The 23755-nt window shown below is 42.4% G+C and overlaps 1 protein-coding gene across 1 annotated transcript in view; it reads right to left on the reverse strand.

Annotated features, from left to right (window-relative positions):
• Positions 1 to 8814: 8814 nt before the first annotated feature.
• LOC120987235 (olfactory receptor 1009-like) overlaps positions 8815 to 23755 on the reverse strand; it is a 61013-nt gene continuing 46072 nt past the window's right edge. Inside the window, exon 2 of the mRNA XM_040415826.1 lies at positions 8815 to 9889. Within this exon, the coding sequence (XP_040271760.1) occupies positions 8935 to 9889 (955 nt within the window). The 3' untranslated portion in view covers positions 8815 to 8934. The remainder of the gene's footprint in view (positions 9890 to 23755) is intronic.

Raw genomic sequence — 23755 nt, forward strand, 5'->3', positions numbered from 1 at the left:
ATCCGAATTCGATGCATAGACAGTGGTTCAACATATTTTGGGAACATTTGGAAGGGTTCAGAGAGGGCATACTGATTCTGGCAGGAGACTTTAATTTACCTCTTAACCCAAAGATCGATACATCTTCAGGTAGATCAAATGTACCAAAATCAACATTGGTCAAAGTAAAAAAACTGTTGCAAAAAAAGTTCTCTGATAGATGTGTGGCGCTCTCTCAACCCCACTTCCGCAGACTTCACTCACTTCTCTTCTCTGCACCATTCTTATCATAGAATAGATTACATTTTCATTATCATCCAATAAAATACATTTATGCACAGAAGCTCATATAGGCTCATTATTACACTCCGACCATACCCCAATTTTTATGTCCCATAAACAACCAAACGCCTATCCCAAGTCCTTCTTGTGGAGATTAAATGAAACACTTCTAGACAATACAGATGTAAAAGTTAAGATCAAAAATAAACTAGAGGAATTCTTCTCTATAAATGCAATAGACGACACTCCTCCCAACAATATTTGGGAGGCACATAAATCGGTATTAAGAGGGGAATTTATCTCTTTGGCATCCCACCTGAACAAGAAAAGGAAGAAGACAATAACATATCTGTATGCTAAGATATCTAAATTAGAAAATGTGCATAAAAGATCGCTAAACAGTAAAAAACTAGAGGAACTATTGTCAGCTAGAAATGAGTTAAAAAAGATCCTAAATACCCAATCGGCTAAAATATACTTTTCACTAAGGCAAAAATCTTTTGCACATGGGAATAAATCCACAAAATTCATGTTAGCCACTTTGCGCCAACGTAAACGCATACAAAGAATATTAGCTATTAATCTCCCTGGTCACACTTCAGCAAAAGATGACAAAACTCGCAGAAGCATTTAGGAAGTTCTATTCCGACCTATACAACATAAATGAGTCTGACTCTGAAAACATTAAAGCAAATAAACTAGCTCGGACAAAAGAATTCCTACAGAGAGTTAACTTACCATCCATCACCAAAGAACAAGCTTCCAAACTTACCCAACCTATCACAGAAACAGAAATTACCTCAACTTTATCTCAAATAGCTAAAGGAAAGTCTCCTGGCCCAGATGGCCTTCCCGTCCTTTACTACATAGCTTTTAGAGATACCTTAACGCCGTTTATGCTTAAAACATATAATGCGGCTCTGTCTGGAGACCCGTTTTCACCCCAAACTCTAAATGCTCATATAACTCTGATTCACAAACTGCAGAAAGACCCTACACTGTGCTCAAGTTATAGACCTATCTCATTGTTGAACCTAGACCTCTAAATATATGCACGTATTCTTTCTCCAAGAATAAAACCCCTATTAAATGAACTGATACACACAGGCCAGACAGGGTTCATACCTGGGAGAGAAGGGAAGGACAATACTTACAAGATAGTAAACTCAATTGCTTTGGTGAAAAAAGGAAATAGTTCTATGGTTCTACTAGGAACAGACGCCGAAAAGGCCTTTGATAGAGTGGCCTGGCCCTTTATCAAAAACACCATGTCTGTGATGCAGTGGCGTTGCTAGGGCTGGTGTCACCCAGTGCGGTAGAAAATTGTGTCACCCCCCCCCCCCCCCGAAGCAATAATTTTTTAGCCATATATGTGGGCTATGGTGGTGCTACTGCCATAGGGGGCATCCGTTAGCTCAGCAGACCCCCCCCCTAGCAGTCAGAGCCTGGTCTCGGGAGGGGCACTTCCAGATTATTTTCTGTCCGCCACCACAAAACAATGGTGCTTATAGAACAGACTACACAGTGTAGAGGTATACTGTATATTGTGTGGCACAGTGTATGCTGTATGTGTATAACATAAACATATTTCATATGAAAACTTACAATTACTTGGCTTGGCCCTTGGGGATCTCGTACACCACTTCAACACTTTGGCCGGGGAGCTCAGTGGAGCTGATGTTGTGTTTTTTCCTAATGAAAAAGATTTCATAATAAGGATTTGGAGAAGGGGCAGAGGAATAACAAAGCAGGGAGAGGCTGGTGCTGCTACTAGGGGGTCATACCATAATGCCCCCCCAGTAGAAATAATTCTCCTTTCAATGTGACAGTGCAAAAAATACCCCCTTGTAATGCCCCCAGTTGAGCTAATGTCCCCATAGTGCCCCCATAATGTCCCAGTATAAAATACCCCTATATAGTGCCCCCAGTAAATTCCCCCATAGTGCTCCTCTCCCCCCTTCCTGCTAGTGCCCCCCATAATGTACCAGTATAAAATGCCCCATATATAGTGCCCCAGTAGATGCCCTCAGTAACCGGCCTCTGATAGGCTGCCGGCATAGTGTCCCCCATAATGCCCCGAATAATGTGCCAGTAAGAGTCACCATAGATGCCCCCCCCAATGTGCCAGTATCAAGTGCCTCTCTCCTTCCCACCCCCATGTGCCAGTATCATAGTGCCAGACCCCCCATGTGCCAGTATCAAGTGCCTCTCTCCTCCCCCCCATGTCCCAGTATCATAGTGCCATCTCCCCCCCCCCCAAAAAAAGTGCCAGTATCAAGTGCCTCTCTCCCCCCATGTGCCAGTATCAAGTGCCTCTCTCCTTCCCCCATGTGCCAGTATCATAGTGCCAACCCCCCCATGTGCCAGTATCAGGTGCCAACCCCCCTTCCCCCATGTGCCAGTATCAGGTGCCTCTCTCCTTCCCCCCCATGTGCCAGTATCATAGTGCCAACCCCCCCCATGTGCCAGTATCAGGTGCCAACCTCCCTCCCCCATGTGCCAGTATCAAGTGCCTCCCGCTCCCCCATGGCAGTAACAGTCGGGTATTAAAAAAAAAAAAAATTATACTTACCTCCATGTTAGCCTCTTCCTGCGTCCCGCCCTGTATGTCCATATATGGAGTCAGTGCTTGTGTATTCTAATTTAGCCTGTATTTCAGAAAAGTTTCTGCTGGGATTCGAACCCACGACCTTCTGTATCAGAGGCAAAGCACTTACCCACACAGCCATAAGAGCTGCATTGCCGCTGACTGAACATGAGACTTCTACTGTTATAGCTGGCTAAGTGTACATCTAGTATTACAAAAATCACAGCAAGGAGGTATTTTCTTTTTTCCGTGAGTATATTTATTTGGAAGAAGACGGCAATACGTGCAAACGTTTTCGGCCTTATTGGGCCTTCGTCAGGCACTATGCCGCCAGAAGGTGAAGGATATAGTGAAAATGATAGATGGAAGAGATGGAGCGCTCCGGCCGCCATACGGTGCATATGAGCTACATATGCACCGTATGGCGGCCGGAGCGCTCCATCTCTTCCATCTATCATTTTCACTATATCCTTCACCTTCTGGCGGCATAGTGCCTGACGAAGGCCCAATAAGGCCGAAAACGTTTGCACGTATTGCCGTCTTCTTCCAAATAAATATACTCACGGAAAAAAGAAAATACCTCCTTGCTGTGATTTTTGTAATACTATATTACGGGTGGGGACCCTATCCACAGCACCTTAAGAGGCAGGTAGACACAAAGTCTGGCAAATAAGTGTACATCTATACACATGACAGCTGCCCTAACACACCCAGCACTGCTATATATCTATATGACAGCTGTCCCAGCACACTCAGCTCTGCTATATCTCTATATATGATAGCTTCCCCAGCACACCCAGGTCTGCTACATCTAATACACATGACAGCTGCACCAGCACACTCAGCTCTGCTATATCTATGTATCTCTAAGTATTGCTATACAGTAGATAGATATATAGAGATATGGCAGAACTGAGTGTGCTGGGGCAGCTGTCATGTGTATAAATGTAGCAGAGCTGGGTGTGCTTTGGCAGCTGTCATGTGTATAGATGTAGCAGAGCTGGGTTTGCTGGGGCAGCTGTCATATATAGAGATATAGTAGAGCTGAGTGTGCTGGTGCAGCTGTCATGTGTATTAGATGTAGCAGAGCTGGGTGTGCTGGGGCAGCTATTATATATAGAGATATAGCGGAGCTGAGTGTGCTGGGACAGCTGTCATATAGAGATATAGCAGTGCTGGGTGTGTTGGGGCAGCTGTCATGTGTATAGATGTACACTTAGCCAGCTATAACAGTAAAAGTCTCATATTTTTTCAGTCATTGGCAATGCAGCTCTTATGGCTGTGTGGGTAAGTGCTTTGCCTCTGATACAGAAGGTCGTGGGTTTGAATCCCAGACACATCTCTCCCTCTCCTGAGAACAGCAATACAAATGACTATGCCTGGGATTCAGTGGCAATGCAGCTCTTATAGCTGTGTGGGTAAGTGCTTTGCCTCTGATACAGAAGGTCATGGGTTCAAATCCCAGACACATTCTCTCCTGAGGATGGCAATACAGATGACTATGCCTGGGATTCGTAAAAGAGAAGTGTGCAAGTTGTGACACAGGCAGGGAGCTGCCGGCCGCCCCTGCTGGTGTCACCCAGCGGCGTGCACCCTCCGCAACGCCACTGCTGTGATGGGTTTCCCATCTTCTTTTATCAAGGCAATCTTCACAATGTACAAAAAACCGAGCGCATTTATTAAAGTAAATTACATTCTTTCCTCGGCAGTTAAAATTAATAACGGAACTAGACAGGTTTGCCCTTTATCCCCAATTCTCTTCATACTGACAGTGGAACCCCTCCTACAATTCATAAGGCAATCCCATGAAATCCAAGGCTTAACATGCAATAGAACGGAATTAAAGCAAGCTGCCTACGCAGATGATCTTCTCTTAATGATCACTAACCCCACACAGGCTTTCCCAGTGATAATTAACCTGGTGATTTGGTGATTTTGGATACATTTCCAATTTTAAAATTAATATTACAAAATCTCAAGCACTAGCTCACAAGATACTTAGCTCATGGTCGCCTACCTTTATATCGTGGCTAGGCCGCAGGAATATTTTTAACTCCCTAATAGTTCCCAAAGTCACATATCTTCTGCAAGTGCTCCCATTAAAACTGCCACGTAGCTTTTTTACCTCCTTTCGCAAAATCTGTTTATCCTATGTGTGGGGTTCGATAAAACCTAGACTCGCTCATAAAATTCTTCTGCTTCCTCCAGGCAAGGGTGGGATCAGACTTCCTTCTTTAGAAAGGTTTTACAAAGCTGTCCATCTTAGCCGTATAGTGGATTGGATCCGCAAACCGACTCATAAACATTGGGTTGCTTTGGTAGAGAGTCTAATGGAACACCCTTTGAGGAGGTTGATTTTTTTCAGACCAATCAACCCCCATTCTTATTCCTAGAGACAATACCCTTCCCACAGCTACTTATTGTAATTGGAAACGTCCAGAAATAAGAGACCTATGTTTGAAATATCCATCTCCACTGTTAACTATTGGAGATTGTTTCAGAACGTCCGAAGAGGGTTATCGGTCTTTACCGCCTCAACTTCGGAATTCACAAATTGCCCCTACAGAGTTACTAGATTCTGATGGAGCTATTTTAGATTCAAAGACAATTAAGGACAAATTTAAACTTTCAGCACTTAACAACCTTCAATATATATATATATATATATATATATATATATGTATGTACCTTGTTAAAACCTTTATACTCAAATTCGAATTGGTCCAACAAAAACACTTGGTTGAAGACCTACTAGTACAAATTAAACAACCTTCTAAATTGGTGTCTGTTATTTGTTAACTTACTCACACTAGAATCCCCTTCCTCTCTGTATATCCTGAGAGAATGGGAAAGAGATCTTAAGTAGAGATGTCGCGAACATAAAATTTTCCGTTCGCGAACGGCGAATGCGAACTTCCGCGAATGTTCGCGAACGGGCGAACCTGGCGAACCGCCATAGACTTCAATAGACAGGCAAATTTTAAAAACCCACAGGGACTCTTTCTGGCCACAATAGTGATGGAAAAATTGTTTCAAGGGGACTAACACCTGGACTGTGGCATGCCGGAGGGGGATCCATGGCAAAACTCCCATGGAAAATTACGTAGTTGACGCAGAGTGTGGTAAGTTGAATTCTCAATGCGATTAATATAACCTGCATTAATCGCATTGCGAATTCAACTTTGAGCTAAGTTCCTAATGGTTGTATTGCTAGAATTGACGAATATAACGAATATAGCACTATATTCTCAATCTTCGTTATATTCTAGCAATACAACCATTAGGAACCCAGCTCTAAGTTGAATTCGCAATGCGATTAATATAACCTGTATTAATCGCATTGCGATTACAACTTAGTCAAATTTGTGACACTGAAGCTTCAGAATGAATCTAAGATGGATGCTGTCCTTGCTTTTTGATAGGAGATGGGAGGGTCTGGGAGGGAGGGTATGCTGATTGGCTGGAATGTGTCTGCTGACTGTGAGGAACGCATATGTTCTCCCACCGCGGCGAACGCGAACAATCTATGTTCGCCGGGAACTGTTCGCCGGCGAATATTTCGGGACGTCTCTAATCTTAAGACTAAGTTCTCCAAATCAGACACGAATACCATACTTGCCTCTCCAAAAGCAACCTCCAGGTGTATAACTATACAAGAAAACACCTACAAAGTAATAGCCAGATGGTACCTAACTGTCAGATTAGGTAAAATGTATGGTTCCGCCTCTTATCTCTGTTGGAGATGCCACACTGATAGAGGCACCTACCTGCTTATATGGTGGTCTTCCCCTAGAATAAGTGGCTTCTGGACAGAAATAGTCGACATTCTCAACACTATTTTTAAAATTTCCCTCTGCCCCAAAATAGCTCTATTAAAATTACTCCCAGACACTATCCCCCCACACACAGAAACGTTTTATTAGACAACTATTATCAGTGGCTAGAGTCCTGATTGCCTCTAACTGGAAATCAGATCTGACTCCCGAGGTTACAAACTGGATTGATAAAGTGGAGTTCCTTGCTAGAATGTAAGAATTATCCCACTGGGAACTATCTGGTCTAGCTGGAGACTCTGGAGGAACAAAATGGGAATAGGTACAGCTGACTGATAATGTATTGTTTCTTGAAGCCCCACACATATACTTATAGAAACATAGAAACATAGAATGTGTCGGCAGATAAGAACCATTTGGCCCATCTAGTCTGCCCAATATATCTGAATCCTATGAATAGTCCCTGGCCCTATCTTATATGAAGGATAGCCCTATGCCTATCCCATGCATGCTTAAACCCCTTCACTGTATTTGCAGCTACCACTTCTGCAGGAAGGCTATTCCATGCATCCACTACTCTCTCAGTAAAGTAATACTTCCTTATATTACTTTTAAACCTTTGCCCCTCTAATTTAAAACTGTGTCCTCTTGTGGTAGTTTTTCTTCTTTTAAATATTCTCTCCTCCTTTACCGAGTTGATTCCCTTTATGTATTTAAAAGTTTCTATCATATCCCCTCTGTCTCGTCTTTCTTCCAAGCTATACATATTAAGGTCCTTTAACCTTTCCTGGTAAGTTTTATCCTGAAATCCATGTACTAGTTTAGTAGCTCTTCTCTGAACTCTCTCTAGAGTATCTATATCCTTCTGGAGATATGGCCTCCAGTACTGCGCACAATACTCCAAGTGAGGTCTCACCAGTGTTCTGTACAGCGGCATAAGCACTTCACTCTTTCTACTGCTTATACCTCTCCCTATACACCCAAGCATTCTGCTGGCATTTCGTGCTGCTCTATTACATTGTCTTCCCACCTTTAAGTCTTCTGGAATAATTACTCCTAAATCCCTTTCCTCAGATACTGAGGTCAGGACTGTGTCAAATATTCTATATTCTGCCCTTGGGTTTTTACGCCCCAGGTGCATTATCTTGCACTTATCCACATTAAATTTCAGTTGCCAGAGTTCTGACCATTCTTCTAGTTTTCCTAAATCCTTTTCCATTTGGCGTTTCCCTCCAGGAACATCAACCCTGTTACATATCTTTGTGTCATCAGCAAAAAGACAAACCTTACCATCGAGGCCTTTTGCAATATCACTTATGAAGATATTAAACAAAATTGGTCCCAGTACAGATCCCTGTGGAACCCCACTGGTAACATGACCTTGTTTTGAATGTTCTCCATTGACTACAACCCTCTGTTGTCTGTCACTCAGCCACTGCCTAATCCACTCAACAATATGGGAGTCCATGCTCAATGACTGCAGTTTATTGATAAGTCTTCTATGTGGGACAGTGTCAAAAGCCTTACTAAAATCTAGATATGCGATGTCTACTGCACCTCCACCGTCTATTATTTTAGTCACCCAGTCAAAAAATTCTATAAGATTTGTTTGACATGATCTCCCTGAAGTAAACCCATGTTGTTTTTCATCTTGCAATCCATGGGATTTTAGATGTTCCACAATCCTATCCTTTAATAGGGTTTCCATTAATTTGCCTACTATTGATGTACTTTTATTTGTAGTTTCCTTTGTAGTTTCAAGATACCACAGATGGTTGATTTATACCTTCAAATATATGTGTAGCCTTTATCTGAGCCTGATCTCTCACAGACCAGGCTACAATATTAATCTCATTATCCTTACCCCATCCTCCTTCCCTCATGTTCTTTCCTCTTGTCATAGGTCATATGTCTTTGTCATCACCTTCCCCTTTATACGGCACTGCTTTGTATTACTTCATTGTTTTACCACACTAAATTTGCAGTTCTTTGGTGCAATTAGACCTGCATCTAGCCATTTTTAGTTTAACTATGTTACTGTACACAGTATAGCTGCTATAACCACCTTTTGTATCATATGATATACTCTAGGACCATTCTGAGTCATGTAATTGTAGGTGGGAGCAGACCGGTATTATGTGTCTTCAGGATTTCCTGACTATGTCAATATGTCTTTAATTATCAGGTGCTGACTGGACATGTCATTTACTCCACATTGTAATGCTGTACGTTCTTACGTTTATGTACCTTTGAAATCAATAAAAAGATTTTGAAAAGAAAAGAACAATTATATCTACATAAATCTAGAAAATCTTAAGTGCGTGCTAAAATTTTGCTCCTACCTAGAATATGCATGATTGCCCTTTTAACTTCTGCATTTTTAAAACTGTAGATAATAGGGTTCAGTAATGGGGAGGCCACAGTGTAAAAAATTGAGAAAACCTTGTCAATACCATCTGAATTCAACCCTATGCTTGGTTGGAGATAAATACCAAATACAGTGCAATAGAAAGAGATAACAACAGTCAGGTGGGAGGCACAGGTCGAAAAGGCTTTACGTCGTCTATCTGCTGAATGAATTCTCAAGATGTTATATATTATTAACACATAGGACATCAGGATCCCAAAAAATGAAACAACCCCCATTACAAAAGCCATAGAAAAGACAACGAGCTTTCGGATGTTTGAGTGAGCACATGTGAGTTTCAGAAGTGGGGGAATATCACAGTAGAAGTGATTGATTTCATGGGAACCACACAGAGGGAATTTAAAAACAGTGATTGTATGAGTGATTGATGCCAGGCAGCTGATGAAATAGGTTCCAAATACCAAACCCCAACACGTAGACTTGTTCATGATGTTATGATAGACAAGTGGTCGGCAAATCGCAACATAGCGGTCATATGACATGGCAGTCACCAAGAGGCTCTCTGATGTAGCAAACAAGGCAAATGAAAACATTTGGGTGGCACAAGCTAAGGATGAAATAGACTTGGACTCGGAGGTAAAATCTGCCAACATCCTGGGTGTAATAGCTGAAGAGTAACAAAGGTCTGCGAATGACAAATGACCAAGGAAAAAGTACATAGGGGTATGAAGATGATGATTTGCTGTGATCAAAGCCAACAAACAAAGGTTACTCAAGAAGGAACATACATATATGATCAAAAATAGAACAAAGAGTAAAAACTGAAGACTTCGGTCCTTGGTTAGTCCTAACAAAATAAACTGATCAATAGTTGTTTGATTCACCAGGTCCTTCATGAATCTGAAAGAGAAATGGAGAGAATTAATGTAAAGTTTTGTTGATATACCTGGGATCTGGCTGTTTCACTATGGCATTGAATACGTATTATAGAGATGTGTTTTGAGGGTTTTCTACCTGAATCGAAAGTACTTTAACCCCATAAGGACCCACGACTTGTACATCGCTGGTGGACGTGACTTAAGGACCAGCGCCGTACATGTACGGCGGGCTGATCGGGCAGGTGCAGCAGCTGCGCCCGCCCGATCAGCGACAGGGGTCCGGCAGTCACTGATACCCGGACCCCTGCTGTATGCTAGAATCGGTGAAAACACAGATGCCGGTGCATTAACCCTAGATGTGCCGCGGTTAGTGCTGACTGCGGCACATGCGATGTATGGGAGGGAGGGAGCTGCCATTGGGTCCCCGTGCTGCTGTGACAGAGAACCGATGGCAGGGAAGGCAGCCCGATGCATCGTGGCTGTTTTCCGTGACAGCCTGTGAGATCCAGCCCAAAAAATAAAAAAACTATGTCTCTCAGAATATGGAGACACTAAAACATGATTTTTTTTTGTTTAAAAAAATGCTGTTATTGTGTAAAACTTAATATATGTACTTGTTTTTATTTATTTAAGTATCAACGCATCCGTAAGAACCTGCTGTATAAAAATATCACATGACCTAACCTCTCAGGTGAACACCGTAAAAAATAAAATAAAAAAATTGTCAAAAAGCCATTTTTTGTCAGCTTACATCACAAAAAGTGTAATACCAAGCGATGAAAAAGTTATATGCACCCTAAAATAGTACTAATCAAGCCGTCATCCCATACAAGAAAAAAAATGAGACCCTACATAAGACAGTCGGAGACACTAAAAAATTATCAAAAAAGTAGTTATATTTGGTATTGTCGTGTTCGTAACAACCTGCTCTACAAAAATACCACATGATCTAACTTGTCAGATGAACATGGTAAATAACAAAAATAAAAACGGTGCCAAAACAGCAATTTTTTGTTACCTTGCCTCACAACAAGTGTAATATAGAGCAACCAAAAATTCTAAGCACCCTAAAATAGTACCAACAAAACTGCTACCTTATCTTGAAGTTTTCAAAACGGGGTAATTTTTTTGGAGTTTCTCTTCTAGGGGTGCATCAGGGGGGCTTCAAATGTGACATGGCGACTTAAAATTATCCCAGCGAAATCTGCACTCCAAAAACTATATGGCGTTCCTTTCCTTCTGCGCCCTGCCGTGTGCCCCTACAGCAGTTTATGACCACATCTGGGGTGTTTTTGTAAACTACAGAATCAAGGCAATAAATATTGAGTTTTGTTTGTCTGTTAACCCTTGCTTTGTTACTGGAAAAAATGGCTTAAAATTGAGAATCTGCCAAAAAGTGAAATTCTGAAATTTCATCTACATTTTCCTTTAATTCTTGTGGAACACCTAAAGGGTTAACAAAGTTTGTAAAATCTGTTTTAAATACTTTGAGGGTTGTATTTTCCAAAATGGGGTCACTTTTTGGGAGTTTCTACTTTAGGGGTGCATCAGGGGGTCTTCAAATGTGACATGGCAACTTAAAATTATCACTGTGAAATCTGCCTTCCAAAAACCATATGGCATTCCTTTCCTTCTGCGCCCTGCCGTGTGCCCGTACAGCAGTTTACCACCACATATGGGGTGTTTCTGTAAACTACAGAATCAGGGTAATAAATATTGATTTTTGTTTGTCTGTTAACCCTTGCTTTGTTAGCGGGAAAAAATGGATTGAAATGTAGAATCTTCAAAAAAAGTGAAATTCTAAAATTTCATCTACATATTCCTTTAATTCTTGTGGAACACCTAAAGGGTTAAGAAAGTTTGTAAAATCAGTTTTAAATACCTTGAGGGTTGTATTTTCTAAAATGGGGCCATTTATGGGTTGTTTCTATTATGTAAGCCTCACAAAGTGACTTCAGACCTGAACTGGTTTTTAAAAAGTGGGTTTTGGAAATTTTCTGAAAAATTTCAAGATTTGCTTCTAAACTTCTAAGGCCCCTTTCACACGGGCGAGTATTCCGCGCGAATGCGATGCGTGAGGTGAACGCATTGCACCCGCACTGAATACCGACCCATTCATTTCTATGGGGCTGTTCACATGAGCGGTGATTTTCACGCTTCACTTGTGCGTTGCGTGAAAAATCGCAGCATGCTCTATATTCTGCGTTTTTCACGCAACGCAGGCCTCATAGAAGTGAATGGGGTTGCGTGAAAATCGCAAGCATCCACAAGCAAGTGCGGATGCGGTGCAATTTTCACGCACGGTTGCTAGGAGACGATCGGGATGGAGACCCGATCATTATTATTTTCCCTTATAACATGGTTATAAGGGAAAATAATAGCATTCTGAATACAGAATGCATAGTAAAATAGCGCTGGAGGGGTTAAAAATAAATAAAAAATAATTTAACTCACCTTAGTCCACTTGATCGCGGCCCGGCATCTTCTTCTGTCTCCTTTGTTGAATAGGACCTGTGGTGAGCATTAATTACAGGACCTTTGATGACGTCACTCTGGTCATCACATGGTACGTCACATGATCTTTTACCATGGTGACGTACCATCTGATGACTGAAGTGACGTCATCAAAGGTCCTGTTCCTATAATTAATGCTCACCACAGGTCCTATTCAACAAAGGAGACAGAAGAAGATGCCGGGCCGCGATCAAGTGGACTAAGGTGAGTTAAATTTTTTATTTTATTTTTTTAACCCCTCCAGCGCTAGTTTACTATGCATTCTGTATTCAGAATGCTATTATTTTCCCTTATAACTATGTTATAAGGGGAAATAATACAATCTTACAGAACACCGATCCCAAGCCCGAACTTCTGTGAAGAAGTTCGGGTTTGGGTAGCAAACATGCGCGATTTTTCTCACGCGAGTGCAAAACGCATTACAATGTTTTGCATTGCGTGGAAAAATCGTGGGTGTTCCCGCAACGCACCCGCACATTTTCCCGCAACGCCCGTGTGAAAGGGGCCTAAGCCTTCTAACGTACCCAAAAAATAAATTCATATACAAAATGATCCAAACATGAAGTATACATATGGGAAATTTAAAGTAATAAATATTTTAGGAGGTATCACTATCTGTTTTAAAAGCAGAGAAATAGAAATTTTGAAAATTGTGAATTTTTCCAAATTTTTGGTTAATTTGGTATATTTCTATAAACAAATTCTGGCTCAAATTTACCACTGTCATGAAGTACAATATATGATGAGAAAACAGTCTCAGAATGGCTTGGATAAGTAAAAGCGTTTTAAAGTTATCACAACATAAAGTGACACATGACGAAGGCACGCCGAAACGCGCGTTGGGGTAACGCCATCCAGATTTTGGATACACTAGCTCTTTTGGTGAGTCTCCCCTGTATACGGCTATCAGTATTTCTTCATTGTCAGTGGTCTGCAATATGTTATGTCCACGTCTTGGGCTCTACACGTTTCTGTGATATTTACAGTCCAGACTGCTGCTGTTATTTTTGGTAGTGACTTCACCGTCCTACACAGAGATAAATATATATATTTTTTGCAATATATGAGACTCGGCCATATCTATATAGACCTTCATAAGTGTTGATGATTATACCATTACTTATAGCTAAGTGTACCACTGGGATAGTGGTTTTCTTGCTGCTACCTTTTTAATTATAAGGTCCTTTATGTATGTATTTATGTCACTTAATAAAGCATATACTTTTTGTATTTGTACCTGTGGGCTTCAAATTTTGTAGGTCTTTGTTTTGTTGTGGGAGCTGGTACTCTTCTATATTTTCAATTTGCTGGACCCCCTATTTTTGCCGCAATATGTGTTGCACATACTCATTGTAGTTTGGGCATGCGGGCCAGCATTGGCCTTATATCGGTATTAATTAATATAAAGTGACACATTTCAGATTTTCAAAAAAAGACGTGGTCCTCAAGGTGAAAATAGCAGGGTCCTGAAGGTGTTAAATGTAAAAAATGTTTTCCCTCTATTTCCTTCTATTTCTTTCTCTGGAAAAATTTGGCCCCAAATCGAATCTAAAGAAATTTGGATCCTAATGATTCAGAATAAAAAATAATAATAATTTGGGTTGAATTTTTATTCTAAAGAGTTAATTCTCTCATCTCTACTACACACATTGCGGACCATAAAATCCCCCCTTAAGAAAAATGTACTGAGCAATGTTCTTTACAATGGTCATCTAACTTTCTACCATGGCTAGAGATGAGTGAAGTTTAGAAAAATTTGATTTGGCAACTTTGCCAAAGTTCGCCAATAAATTTGTTTAGTTCCAAATGAATTAGTCATGAATCGCCATAGATTAGGTATACCCAGGCCACTGTGCCTTAGGGTTTGGCCACATGCAGTGGGCTTGTTACAGCCAATTAGCCCGCAGCTTCCTTTCATGTAATAATGAAAACCACACTGTATAGTCGGTTCTCATTGTTAATGGCTGCTCGGCACCTTTAATGCACCTTTAAACAGGGGCTGTTGCTGGTATGGGGTTTGGATGGTTAGTCGGGTGCACAATATGCAAATTATTGCTGTTCTGCCCTGCAAACTCCTGCAGGCTATTTGACAGTAATCGTTAATTTCTAACGATAATTTGTTTTCCCTTAGTCCTAACAGCAGCACAGATGGGGTTAACTGCTCCCTGTGGACTGGTAGGACCGGCGGAATTTTTAATGAGCCCAAGAACCAATAAGCGATCTTCAGCTCCCTGAAAGGGAGGAGATCGCCCCCCAGCCCACCGTGTCTTTAACAAGCATCATGTACCTAGGGTGGGAAATTTGTGTGCTGCTGTTAGGACTAAGGGAAAACAAATTATCGTTAGAAATGAACGATTCCCTTACGTCCTACCAGCAGCACAGATGGGGAGATAGCAAGAAGAATCCCCTAGGGAGGGTCCTCATGCCTGGCAGAACTAAGAACTGTCTGCCCAAAAGCTGAAAACTCTGCCACCCTAGCATCTATCCTATAATGGGAGATGAAGGTTGACTCAGAGCTCCAGGAAGCCGCCTTACAGATCAACTCTAAGGGGAGAAGTCTTCTCTCCGCAACAGAGGTGGAGACAGCCCTAGTAGAATGGGCCCTCACAAACTCCGGAGGATCTAGAGATTGGGAGACGAAAGCCTCCCTAATGGCTTCCTTGATCCAGCGACTAATGGTAGCTTTAGACGCTTTACGGCCTTTAGACTTACCGGCAAACAGGATGAGGAGATTCTCATCTATCCTGAACTCTCTGGATCTATCCACATAGACCTGGAGGCACCTCGAAATATCCAGCGGGTGTCCGGCTGGAGTATCAGAGGAGGAGGCTGAAAACAAAACTGGTAAAGAGATTACCTGGTTAATATTTTGGAAGGTTGGAACCTTAGGTCTGAAGTAGGGTAAAAACTTCAGGAGTACTCTGTCCTGCAAGAAGATGATGTAAGGGTGAATTGCAGAAAAAGCCTGTAGTTCAGAAATCCTCTTGGCTGAAGCTACAGCCAGAAGAAAAACCACCTTTAAGGTCAAAAATCTTAATTCTACCTCCTCCAATGGCTCAAAGGGGGGAGATGCTAACCCCCTGAGCACTACTGAAAGATCCCACTGGGGAATAGGTTTCAGTATAGTAGGCTTTAGTCTTTCAGCTCCCTTCAGGAAGCGTTTGATGAGTGGGTCCCGAGAATGCGGCCTGTTAAGGCAGGCCGAGATGGCACATATCTGTACTCTCAAGGTAGCTGGAGAGAGACCTTTATCTAGTCCATCCTGAAGGAATTGTAATATCGCAGGAAGGGGCGGATCTGCAGACGCCACCTGTTTGGAATCACACCATGACACGAAGATTCTCATGATTCTGGAGTAGGCCTTCTTTGTAGACTCTGCTCTGGAATGCAACAAAGTTCTCAGGACTGACTCGGAAAGCCCTTCTATGTTGGGAAGGGACTGATCAACCTCCAGGCTGTCAGGTTGAACCTGTGCAGATCTGGGCAGAGGTGAGTGTCCCACGACACCAGGGTCTGCTCCGGGGGGAGTCTCCAGTATTGTCCCTGACTCATCTGAATGAGCTGGGTAAACCAGGATCTCCTGGGCCAGAAAGGTATGATGGCTATTACCGAGGCCTGATCCTGACAGATTTTCGTCAATACCCTCGGTATCATGGAAAACGGAGGGAAGATGTAAGCCAGCCTGAACCTCCACGGTATCGACAGAGCATCTATCGCCAGGGGGTTGTCTTCCCTGTATAGGGAAAAGAACCTCAGCACCTTGGCGTTTAACCTGGTTGCCATGAGATCCACCTCTGGCATACCCCATCTGTGAACTAACTGCCTGAAGATCTCCGGATGCAGAGACCACTCCATGGTCGGTAATCCTCGACTTAAGCGGTCCGCGATCATATTGAGGGAGCCTCGAATATGAGTGGCGGATAGATGGGAAAGGTTCGTCTCTGCCCACCGAAGAATTGCCCCGATCTCTGACAGAAGGGGCAATGATCTTGTGCCTCCCTGCTTGTTTATGTAGAGAACCGCAGTCATATTGTCTGACTGGACTTTCACTGCTTTGCCCTGGATCTGAGGGGCGAAGTGAAGGAGGGCTAGCCGGATAGCTCGCATCTCGCGAAGATTGGAAGAGAGACGCTGCTCCAGAGGAGACCAAGATCCCTGCACTGGGAATCCGTCCAGGTGAGCGCCCCAGCCTACAAGGGACGCGTCTGTAGTCAATATGAGCCAAACTGGTTGGGTCATAGACTTCCCTGCTGGCAGATGGAACCACCGTCTGAGGGAATTCCGGGTTTGACTGGACAGGGAGCACAGGGAATCTAGCCCCGCAGGGCTGCCTGCATCGTGGGTTCCGTGGTTATTTGTGTGCGACAACTTTCACACCTGGAGTAAGGGCAGTTGTCGTCCAAGGGTGTGTTACAGTCGTAACAGGCCAAGTGCTTTCTCTTGGCCCCAGACTTCCGCTGTTGATCCGAATCCCTAGGGGAAGCCATCACTGTAACAAAAAAGCGCGGCGAGCACAGACGCGGGCACAGCTGCACCCCCGAAACCAGTGTCGGAGGAAGAGGGGGGGGCACCCCCCCTCAGGTACAACTGTAAAATATGGCGCCGCAATAAGAAAAGCAAAGGCAAAAGGGGCAATCTCTTAGAAAAAACAAGAGAGCTCCCTCCATGCATACTTCAGCTCCCCAAAAGGGAAGCCTCACGCCAGTCCACCTGTCCAAAGGACAGAAAAAAACACGGTGGGCTGGGGGGCGATCTCCTTCCTTTCAGGGAGCTGAAGATCGCTTATTGGTTCTTGGGCTCATTAAAAATTCCGCCCGTCCTACCAGTCCACAGGGGGCAGTTAACCCCATCTGTGCTGCTGGTAGGACGTAAGGGAAATGCTAAATATTAATCATCTCTGGCATACCCACTTTTCCAACCCCAGCGCTCTCTTGCCCTACAGGTGGGAGCCATCTGCTTTTCCTCCTTTTCCATATAATCTAATATTGATGAGAATATGTAATCGGGAACAACCAGCTTCTCCTATCTGGATCTTGTTGACTTTTCTAGGAAATGGAGACTTTGAAGGATGATTTGGTAGAAGTAAAGCCAGCAAAAGATGAGGATGGTCACCATTAAACCTGGAAGGTATTGGTTGGCATGCTGGAGCTGGAATAATAAAGGCTACCTTCTTATTAGTATTGAATTACATATCTTAGATTTCAGCTGATGTAGGAATAAGTAAATGTAGGAAATAATAAATAATATTTTAACAAATGAATGTCTCCCTGCACTCTCCCTCTCCAATATTCTTCTATTAATCATTTTCAGCAACACTGTCCCTTGTGCATGAGCGCTTGCCACATCTCTCCCTATGCTCAGCTCACAGGACAATGGTGAAGATCACTCGGGATGACGGTTTTATAGGGCTATGACCTCACAGATATCTGTGGATTGGCTGGCTGCGCAGCATTATGGGTGATCTTGCATTCCTGGACTTGTCTCCTCTACACTTAGTTTCTCTTTGTAACATGTGCTGCTGCCATTTTAGAAAAACCTGATTCGTTTTCACGAAGCACAAGAAAAATCATACACTGTCTGTCCCAAAAAAAGTTGCCACCAAAAAAAAGCCTTTAGCTTTAATTACGGCACGCATTTGCTGTGGCATTGTTTCGATAAGCTTCTGCAATGTCACAAGATTTATTTCCATCCAGTGTTGCATTAATTTTTCACCAAGATCTTGCATTGATGATGGTGGGGTCTGACTGCTGCGCAAAGCCTTCTCCAGCACATCCCAAAGATTCTCAATGGGGTTAAGGTCTGGACTCTGTGGTGGCCAATCCATGTGTGAAAATGATTTCACAATTTCACAATTTCACAATTTAAGCCAGATTAATCCTGGCATTATTATCTTGGAATATACCCGTGTCATCAGGGAAGAAAAAATCCATTGATGGAATAACCTAGTCATTCAGTATCTTCAGGTAGTCAGCTGACCTCATTCTTGGAGCACATACTGTTGCTGAACCTAGACCTGACCAACTGCAGCAACCCCAGATTTTAGCACTGCCCCCACAGGCTTGTACAGTAGGCACTAGGCATGATGGGTGCATCACTTCATCTGCCTCTCTTCTTACCCTGATGCACCCATCACTCTGGAGCAGGGTAAATCTGGACTCTATCAGACCACATGACCTTCTTCTATTGCTCCAGAGTTCAATCTTTATGCTCCCTAGCAAAATTGAAGCCTTTTTTTCTGGTTTGCCTCACTGATTAGTGGTTATCTTACGGCTACACAGCTGTTCAGTCCCAATCTCTTGAGTTCCCTTTGCATTGTGGTGTGGAAATGCTCTTACTTTCACTATTAAACATAGCCCTGAGCTATTTTATTGTTTTTCTTCGATTTTATTTCACCAAATGTTTAAGTGATCGCCGATCACGATCATTCAGGATTTTTTTCCCGCCACATTTCTTGGACAGTTCTTAACCCAATTTTAGTAGTTTCTGCAATCTCCTTAAAAAAAATTTCTCTGCTTGATGCATGCCAATGATTTGACCCTTCTCAAACAGACTAACATCTTTTCCACGACCACGAGATGTGTCTTTCGACATGGTTGTTTAAGAAAGGAGAAGCAACTTATTGCACCAGTTGGGGTTAAATAACTTATTGGCAGCTGAAAGATAATCGCCCATGCAGTAATTATCCAATAGGAGGCTCATAACTATTTGCTTAGTTAAATCTAGGTGGCAACTTTTTTTTGGACATGCAGTGTATTTGTTGCAAATTGAAGTTTTCCTAAACTTTGGACCAATTTCCAGTTTGAATGCTTCCCTTCGCTTAACACTAACCATGGCCATTGGTGATTTTTATTTGTATAGCACTGGATCTATTGATGTTAGTGACAATGTGAAAGAACAAGTTAAGGAGGTCAGTTATGGAATAAAGCTGTAAGCTGAGGGAGAGTGTCTTTAGAAATATTAAAATCTTCTTAACTTTAATCCTTGGTTTTATCTTTCTGCTTAAACATCTGCTGTTTGCTTTAGATTAATATAGCATTATCAAGGTTAAACCAGAGAAAATACCAGCACCCTTCTGTAAAAAAAAAAGCCTACTTTTTATTTTCATTGTATTTTTGGTTCTATCATTGCTCACATACAACATATCATCAGTCATGGCCAGTGTGGAATGAAGTAACACATCCCACCCTCAAATTGATTCCAACAGTGTTTTATTCAATTATAGGTAAAGCTGTTAATATTGTACATGGGCCATATCAGCAGTAAGGATTACTAGATTATTCTTCAGTAATTCCCCAAAAATTTGTGTAACACATTATCATGCAAAACCTGGGTACTACAGTAGGATTTGCTGGTTCTCTGGTGGGACAGTTTGATGCTAAGGTCGAAAAGATTATTACTGTAAAATAAACCTAAAGGGGTTGTGCAGACCATATATATTGATGACCTGTCTTCAGGATAGGTCATCAATATCTGATCAGTGGGGGTCCGACATCCGGCATCCCCGTCGATCAGCTGTTTGAAGAGGAGGTGGCGCTTGATGCGAGCACTGCTTCCTGTTCAGTATGCTACCCGTCATCTCCTCTGGAGCAGTGGTATAGTGTAATTACAAGTATTCGCTTCATTCAAGTAAATGGAGTTAGTACTTGTCCTTACATTGCACCACCAAAACTTCTGAGACCATGGGCAGAGTAATAAACAGGAAGTAGCATTCGCATGGAGCACCACCTCCTCTTCAAACAGCCGACAACCGGGAACCCCTGCGATTTGATATTGATGATCAGTTATTAATATGTATGGCCTGACAACCTCTTCAACTGGCAGAACTTTGTGGTAAGTAATTCTCTCTAAAGTCAACACTACATTAACCTGTCTTCTACTGAACATTTGGGATCCAATATTGTGTCATAGTCTCAACCCACTGGAGGATACTCTGGTATTTACACTGTATTTTGGTGATCTAGTCCAAAATGATTATCGACTGTCAGCAAGTAGGATATAGAATAGGGATCTAAAATCTGATATCCACCATGAAAACATAACCTTTATTATACAGGGAGTGCAGAATTATTAGGCAAATGAGTATTTTGACCACATCATCCTCTTTATGCATGTTGTCTTACTCCAAGCTGTATAGGCTCGAAAGCCTACTACCAATTAAGCATATTAGGTGATGTGCATCTCTGTAATGAGAAGGGGTGTGGTCTAATGACATCAACACCCTATATCCTTTCCTTTGGCAAAATGGGTCAAAAGAAGGACTTGACAGGCTCAGAAAAGTCAAAAATAGTGAGATATCTTGCAGAGGGATGCAGCACTCTTAAAATTGCAAAGCTTCTGAAGCGTGATCATCGAACAATCAAGCGTTTCATTCAAAATAGTCAACAGGGTCGCAAGAAGCGTGTGGAAAAACCAAGGCGCAAAATAACTGCCCATGAACTGAGAAAAGTCAAGCGTGCAGCTGCCAAGATGCCACTTGCCACCAGTTTGGCCATATTTCAGAGCTGCAACATCACTGGAGTGCCCAAAAGCACAAGGTGTGCAATACTCAGAGACATGGCCAAGGTAAGAAAGGCTGAAAGACGACCACCACTGAACAAGACACACAAGCTGAAACGTCAAGACTGGGCCAAGAAATATCTCAAGACTGATTTTTCTAAGGTTTTATGGACTGATGAAATGAGAGTGAGTCTTGATGGGCCAGATGGATGAGCCCGTGGCTGGATTGGTAAAGGGCAGAGAGCTCCAGTCCGACTCAGACGCCAGCAAGGTGGAGGTGGAGTACTGGTTTGGGCTGGTATCATCAAAGATGAGCTTGTGGGGCCTTTTCGGGTTGAGGATGGAGTCAAGCTCAACTCCCAGTCCTACTGCCAGTTTCTGGAAGACACCTTCTTCAAGCAGTGGTACAGGAAGAAGTCTGCATCCTTCAAGAAAAACAAGATTTTCATGCAGGACAATGCTCCATCACACGCGTCCAAGTACTCCACAGCGTGGCTGGCAAGAAAGGGTATAAAAGAAGAAAATCTAATGACATGGCCTCCTTGTTCACCTGATCTGAACCCCATTGAGAACCTGTGGTCCATCATCAAATGTGAGATTTACAAGGAGGGAAAACAGTACACCTCTCTGAACAGTGTCTGGGAGGCTGTGGTTGCTGCTGCACGCAATGTTGATGGTGAACAGATCAAAACACTGACAGATTCCATGGATGGCAGGCTTTTGAGTGTCCTTGCAAAGAAAGGTGGCTATATTGGTCACTGATTTGTTTTTGTTTTGTTTTTGAATGTCAGAGTTGTATATTTGTGAATGTTGAGATGTTATATTGGTTTCACTGGTAAAAATAAATAATTGAAATGGGTATATATTTGTTTTTTGTTAAGTTGCCTAATAATTATGCACAGTAATAGTCACCTGCACACACAGATATCCCCCTAAAATAGCTAAAACTAAAAACAAACTAAAAACTACTTCCAAAAATATTCAGCTTTGATATTAATGAGTTTTTTGGGTTCATTGAGAACATGGTTGTTGTTCAATAATAAAATGTATCCTCAAAAATACAACTTGCCTAATAATTCTGCACTCCCTGTAAAAGAAGAAAATCTAATGACATGGCCTCCTTTTTCACCTGATCTGAACCCCATTGAGAACCTGTGGTCCATCATCAAATGTGAGATTTACAAGGAGGGAAAACAGTACACCTCTCTGAACAGTGTCTGGGAGGCTGTGGTTGCTGCTGCACGCAATGTTGATGGTGAACAGATCAAAACACTGACAGAATCCATGGATGGCAGGCTTTTGAGTGTCTTTGCAAAGAAAGGTGGCTATATTGGTCACTGATTTGTTTTTGTTTTGTTTTTGAATGTCAGAAATGTATATTTGTGAATGTTGAGATGTTATATTGGTTTCACTGGTAAAAATAAATAACTGAAATGGGTATATATTTGTTTTTTGTTAAGTGGCCTAATAATTATGCACAGTAATAGTCACCTGCACACACAGATATCCCCCTAAAATAGCTAAAACTAAAAACAAACTAAAAACTACTTCCAAAAATATTCAGCTTTGATATTAATGAGTTTTTTGGGTTCTTTGAGAACATGGTTGTTGTTCAATAATAAAATTAATCCTCAAAAATACAACTTGCCTAATAATTCTGCACTCCCTGTAGATACCACCACCACACCCTTTAATAGGAATGATCAATTTCAGGTAGGAATGCCAAGTATTCATCAAATGATCAATATACAAATGCAAAACACTGACCTCCAACATCCCCAGCACCTCATCAACACTCAACAGTCAGGGAACATCCCATCCAGCGCTGTGTTGCACATATGAACAATAAAGAGAGAGAAGGGGACCAGGTGGTTTCTGGACATACAAGTATAGTCAGTATAGCCTAAATTTCCTGATTCCATGAGGGAAGTGTCTACACTTATAGGACATCAAAGATGACCTTGGTTGACATATTATTGCTGGATATCAGAGGGGCTGTGCCTACTGTACCCTGATAATCTGTTGATAAAAGGGATTGTGTAGGGGTCTGTAGCGGATCTCCTAGCACCACGACCGGGTACCTCCGTTGATAAATGCTCCCAGTGCCTCCTGAGGACTCCAAGCACTCCACTCGACACCGATACCACCACAGGAACCAGGAACAGCTCTTACAAGAGCTAGGAGTGATAGCCAGGGGAGTATACACGTATAGCAATCCCCACACACATGAGACGAGGCTCTATGTTGAGTGTAAAACAGCAACTCTTTATTGAGGGCTACCCGCCTGTATTTATGCATGTCCCCATCTGGTGGACACTGCCCTAGGGGACCAGATGGAAGACTGTGACACAGGACAGATATGCAGCAACTCAGGATACACAGAAACAACACATCCCCACAATGCATCATGGTTTCCTCCTCTCTGCCCTGGAGACACCCGAGGAGTAATTCTATTATCTCTCAGGACAAAAGGAAATCGCCAATACACATGTGGGGACAACAGGACAGAAATCACCATTTAAACATACAATGTCACAACCCTTACAGTAAACACAGACATTTAACATATCCTCAGATAGCTCAAGTCTGAGTGCATATTATTAGCTATCTTGGTACCCTCACATAACATACAAATCAAATTCCAAAGACAGATGGTTCTGTCACACCTCAAAACCCCACATATCCCCATAATGTATAAATCCATGGATAGCTCTGATCTGGGTGAACAACATATCCAATAATCACCCAGATCCGAGCAGGGGTTCCCGAATTCCATGGAAGTCACATTTAGCCGACCGCAAGCATGGCTTTCCTGCCCAAAACAGTTCCACAGATTTAAGCTGTGCGGCCGGTATGTCTTCTCCTTTAAAGTTAGTAT

This window comes from Bufo bufo, chromosome 1 (genome assembly GCF_905171765.1).
Source record: "Bufo bufo chromosome 1, aBufBuf1.1, whole genome shotgun sequence".
In the NCBI taxonomy this organism is placed as follows: domain Eukaryota; kingdom Metazoa; phylum Chordata; class Amphibia; order Anura; family Bufonidae; genus Bufo; species Bufo bufo.